A 5,509-nucleotide genomic window follows, 5' to 3' on the forward strand; every position below is an offset into this window, starting at 1 on the left:
GGAGATCCACCTGCCTCTGCCTCCCAAGTGCTGGGATTAAAGGCGTGCGCCACCACCGCCCGGCTGATTCACAACTTTCTTGACTTAATTCAAAACCTTAGTCTTCCTCCCTCCTCCATGGGACTGACGGGGAAGGTAGTGGGACAGATCTCAGTGAACAGTTGTCCCTCAACTACAGCAGAACTTCCAATAAGAAGTTAGGATAAGAATAAGATATCCCAATAAAAACTATAGAAAGGAGAAATCTGTAGACAAGATGGGCAGGAAATCTGCTGCCCCAGACCTTTGTTGTCAGCGGCCTCAGTAGTTACAACCTGTTTAGCACCATACATCTGCTGCCAGTAACTAGGGCAGCTGGTGCTGAGTCACCCAGGTGCTGGGCGATACCAGTTGAGCCTGAGCGCCCTTTTCACATTTTATCAGTTCTTCTGGTCCGTGCCTGCCTCCCGGGACTGGAGCAAGAGGATTCTGAGCACAGCTGGGATGTCAGAGGGGCAGTGCTCTAGCATGCCCCCTAGGGAAGGCTACCAGTTTTGAAGGATTGTGTTCTTATCTGTCAATTTGCCTCTTATTTTCTCAGTGATCCAGGCATCTGATGTTGGTAAGGAGCTTTTCAAATTCTCTCAAGACTTTACTACACAGGTAGGAGGAGAAGCATTAGAGTGGAAGAGTAAGGCAACGGCTGAGCCCTGGGTCTTGGGATTAGAGCCACTTCCAGGAAGCCATTCCCGCCAATGTAGAGTAGATGTACTTTTAAGATTCAGGCCGCTAGACAGGAAAGGCTGCCGCTCATAGATATCCCTGAATACAGACCCACTGCTCTCTGGAACTGTCCCAGTGTCCCCTTCATTAAGTTGTCAAAGCCATAGTTTGTCCACAAACTCAAGAGAAGGGGAAACTGGGTGGAGTAGTTGAAACCACAAATCAACTCTGCACAGATAAAAGATGAATCCTGGGATATGGGGTGGTGGTGGTAACGGCAGGGCGATTACCTGCCATGTTAGTTGAAGGAGTCTAGTTCACCTCTTTGCTCCATCCTTCATAACAAGGCTTTAGTATAACTTCATAACCACACCCTTTGGTAAAGAGGAAAAGTCAGATTCAAGCTGGAAGCAGGGCACCAGGTCCTGAGGAAGGTGTCACGAAGCCTACAGAAAGTATGTTCAGGGTGAGAGGGCATCAGCTGAATGGGTGCCTGTCATATTACCTGTGTCCCTAGGGGAGATGCACGAAGACTTCAAGACATTAAAGGAAGAGGTTCAGCGAGAGACTCAAGAAGTGAAGAAGTTGAGTCCTGTGGGGCGAAGCTCCCTACTCACTTCCCTCAGCCATCTCCTAGGAAAGAAAAAAGAGCTCCAGGACCTTGAGCAGACAGTGAGTGCCTGGACACAGGAAGTATGGAGGAAGGGGGAGTGGGTGTGGTGGCAGCCATTGCAGATGGGAGGGGATCTGGCAATGGCACAGAGTGACCAGAGGCTGTGGAATAAACAGCAGCTATCCTTCCCAAGGCTGCCCAAGTGCACCTCGGCTGCTGGGCTACCACTTGGCCCCTTGGTCCCTGAAAAAGAGCATCAGTACAGGGTTCCCGGAAGTGGATCTCGCCCTCTGATGGTCAGAGGGTACCCATGAGCCTATGGCGCCCTCTGCTGGATAACAGCTTCACCTTTCCAGAGCTCAAAACCCAGGGACCACACACACAAAAGAAACAGGGAGTGGGAGAGAGTCATTCTCGGTTCAGAGATTACTGTGTGCCAAGTGCTAGGTTAGACCTTTACAGGAAGTATTAGTCACCCAGTTTTCCTCACAGCTTGCAGGGGCTCTAGACAAAGGGCACAAAGTGACCCTGGAAGCACTCCCCAAAGATGTCCTGCTGTCAAAGGATGCTATGGACGCCATCCTCTACTTCCTTGGTGCTCTGACAGGTGAGTGAGAAGTGAGTCGGATGGGTTATAAGAGTAAACCGTGTGAATGAATTCCTAAATGTATGAGTGAGTGGATGCCAGGTGGCTTACAGTACAATAGTGTGTGTGTGTGTGTGTGTGTGTGTGTGTGTGTATGTATATGTATGTGTATGTATATATATATATGTGTGTGTATATATATGTATGTGTTTATGTATATATGTTTGTGTGTGTATGTATATATATATATATATATGTGTATGTATATACACACATACACAAGACCCTGAATTCAATCCAAGTACTTGAGAGAGAGAAAAAAAATCATCACCAAATTGGTTTCATTCCTAGGGTTTCACTTGGTCCATTTTTATTTTTATTTTTTTTTAATTTATTTTATTTATTTTATGTGTATGAGTACACTGTAGCTGTACAGATGGCTGTGAGCTATCATGTGTGTGGCTGCTCTCCCGCCCTGCTCGCTCCGACATGATTCACTGTAGTTGTCTTCAGCCGCACCAGAAGAGGGTGTCCGATCTCATTGTGGGTGGTTGTGAGCCACCATGTGGTTGCTGGGATCCGAACTCAAGACCTTCGGAAGAGCAGTCAGTGCTCTTACCCTCTGAGCCATCTCGCCAGCCCCTTATTTTTATTTTTTGCTACATTTTCAAACCTTCTACATGGTTTGAAGTCCATCACTTCCATATTGCTGCCTGCCTGTTAGCTTATCTGCCTGTTAGCTTATCTGCCTGTTACCTTGTCCGCCTGTTAGCTTTAATTTCAAAGTCACTCTTCTGATCTTGTGTCTGTATTTTCTCCTTCCTTCTGCATGACACATTTCCCCACTCAAATACAAAAACTCTTGAGTCCTTTAGACAGTGAATAAAGGTGCTTGCCACCTAGTCAGACAATGTGAATTCAATTCCTAGACCCACACAAGGGAGGACTGACTCCTGCAAGTGGTCCTCTCCGTCCATATACACACCATGGCATGCACCTGAGTGTACTTGAACACACACATGCATACATTCGAGTATACACATAACATATATACACATACAAGACTGGGGAAAGCCAGGCATAGTGAGGCACACCTTTAATCCCAGCACTGGAGACGCAGAGGCAGGAGGATCTCTGTGACTTCAAGGCCAGCCTGGTCTAATAGTGAGTTCCAGGATAACCAGAGCTGCACAGTGAGACCCTGTCTCAAAAAGAAAAATTATGAGTGAGTGGGTGGGGAACCTTCTGTCAAATGCTAAGCCCAAAGGAAACCCCTCAGCTATGGCTAGCTATCACAGTGTGGTAGGTAGCTCATGCCTATAATCCCAGCACTCAGGAACCTGAGGCAGGAGGATCACTGCAGATCTGAGGCCACACTGGGTACAGAGTCCCTAACCTAACCCTGGACTACAGAATGAGATCCTGTCTCAAAAACAAACAGAAAGCACATGACTTCTCCCAAAGCTACATTGGAAGATTAGGATTTGGGTTGGCTGGTTTTTTTGTTTTGGTTTGGTTTAGTTTGATTTGGTTTGGTTTTTTCGAGACAGGGTTTCTCTGTGTAGCCCTGGCTGCCATGGAACTCACTCTGTAGACCAGGCTGGCCTCAAGCTCAGAAATCTGCCTGCCTCTGCCTCCCAAGTGCTGGGATTAAAGGTGTGTACCACCACTGCCCAGCAGGATTTGGGTTGGCTGTTGTTTTTTAGATGAGATCTCACTATGTAGCCCTGGCTGGCCTGAAACTTACTATGTAGAACAATCTGACCTCGAATTCTCAAGAGTCCATATACCTCTGCCTTCCAAATGCTGAGATTAAAGGTGTGTGTCACTTTACTCAGTCAAAAATCGCAACTTTTTTTAAAGTTAATGGCCAGCAAAGGTGTATGGTATAGAGCAGGTGTTTAACTGTGGTTAGATGGAGGGTGGGATGGCTGAATGGACAGATGGATGGACAGATAGATGGATGGATGGATGGATGGATGGATGGATGGATGGACGGATGGATGTGTGAATGCATGGATTAATTGATCAGATTGGGCTAACATTATTTGGAGTCTGTGGTTCTCTCTGTCCCAGCAACACATTTTTTTTCCTTTCTCTGCTTTTCCCTCCAGTGTTAAGTGAAGCCCAACAGAAGCTTCTAGTAAAATCCTTGGAGAAAAAGATCCTTCCAGTGCAACTAAAGCTGGTGAGAACACATGACAGACATGACAGACGCCTCAGGGGGAGTTCATGGTGGGTGGGGAAGGGGGAGCGCTACAACTGGTGAGAACTCATGACCAGATGCCAGGAGGAGTTCAGTGCGAGTGGGGGCTGCAGGGTGGAGAGGTCAGGGAGAGAGCTCTAGAACCAGTGGGAACATGCAGACCTACTGTGCTCACCAATCCCAACCTTTTGCCTAGGGAAAAGTCTTCTCCTCTCCCTAGAAGCTTAGAGTAATCAGCCTGCTCTGGTAGGAGAGAGAAAAGCTCCCCTTTCCTCATTTCTGAACACCTTGGTCCCTTGCAGGTTGAAAGTACCATGGAGCAGAACTTCCTGCAAGATAAAGAGGGTGTTTTCCCCCTGCAGCCTGATCTGCTCTCCTCCCTCGGGGAGGAGGAACTGATTCTAACGGAAGCACTGGTGGGGCTAAGCGGCCTGGAAGTCCAGAGATCAGGCCCACAGTACACATGGGATCCAGACACTCTCCCAGACCTCTGTGCCCTCTATGCTGGTCTCTCCCTCCTTCAGCTGCTAAGCAAGGATTCCTAATGCACCTTCTCTGACTGCTTCCCTAATGCCTTCTCAGCCTTACTGCGCTCTGCTCTATCCGTAACACTCCAAGACACTACAGAGCCTCCAGGCTGAGGACACCTGAAATGCCAGCTCATCCACGGTCACCAAGTTCCTTCTGCCTCACCATCTATCTATCGCCTTCTATCCTCCAGCTCACCACCCAGTAAGCCCATCCCCTGATGCTTAAATCCTGAAGATACAGAATCATTCAAACCCTTACAACTTTGAGTCACTTCATTATGGGATGCAGGGCCTGGAGTGGTGATGGTGGTGGTGGTATACAACTTTAATCCCAGCACTCCTGAGGCAGAGGCAGGTGAATCTCTTAAGTTCGAGGCCAGTCTGTTCTAAGAGTAAGTTCCAGGACAGCTAGGGCCATACAAGACAACCCTGTTTTGAAAACAACGACAACAACAATAAAACCCACATTTATTTCCTAGCCTAATCCTTCCGATGTGTGCCTCCAAAAAAAAAAAAAAAACACTGACCTTACAAGAATGAATGGAAATGTTAGATCAATCCTAGGACAAGCTGTCTTCTAGTTTTTCTGTAAAGGGAATCGGTCATATGTCCCAGGTAAAGAAACAGACATTATCCACATGTACATGTTCCTGCTCACACTGTTCCACGGGCCAGCTGGAAAATGCTCCAAGAATTCAGAGGGTTAGAATTCAGAATGTCTGCTTTACATTGAGAAGCTCATCCAAGCGGTGTGGCTTCACCAAAGAGCCCATGTTCTCCAGCCCTGGTTGAAGGCTTGGGAGGGGGAAAGAAAGGTCTTGTGGACTATGATACAAGCATAAAACAAAACAATAAAATTACAAGTTGATTAA

At 47.3% G+C, this 5,509-nt stretch overlaps 1 protein-coding gene across 3 annotated transcripts in view; it reads left to right on the top strand.

Annotated features, from left to right (window-relative positions):
• The window catches only part of LOC116078519 (gasdermin-A), a 13,542-nt gene extending 8,033 nt beyond the window's left edge, over positions 1-5,509 (top strand). For 2 of the 3 annotated variants that reach the window (XM_031353795.1, XM_031353797.1), the window contains 5 exons: positions 581-601; positions 1,220-1,374; positions 1,808-1,922; positions 4,016-4,089; positions 4,410-5,509. In XM_031353795.1, coding sequence (XP_031209655.1) covers positions 581-601; positions 1,220-1,374; positions 1,808-1,922; positions 4,016-4,089; positions 4,410-4,652 — 608 coding nt within the window. In that variant the 3' untranslated portion in view covers positions 4,653-5,509. The remainder of the gene's footprint in view (positions 1-580; positions 602-1,219; positions 1,375-1,807; positions 1,923-4,015; positions 4,090-4,409) is intronic. The other variant, XM_031353796.1, reaches the window with a different exon arrangement.

The sequence above is a fragment of the Mastomys coucha genome, unplaced genomic scaffold (genome assembly GCF_008632895.1).
Source record: "Mastomys coucha isolate ucsf_1 unplaced genomic scaffold, UCSF_Mcou_1 pScaffold5, whole genome shotgun sequence".
NCBI classification, from domain to species: Eukaryota; Metazoa; Chordata; class Mammalia; order Rodentia; family Muridae; genus Mastomys; species Mastomys coucha.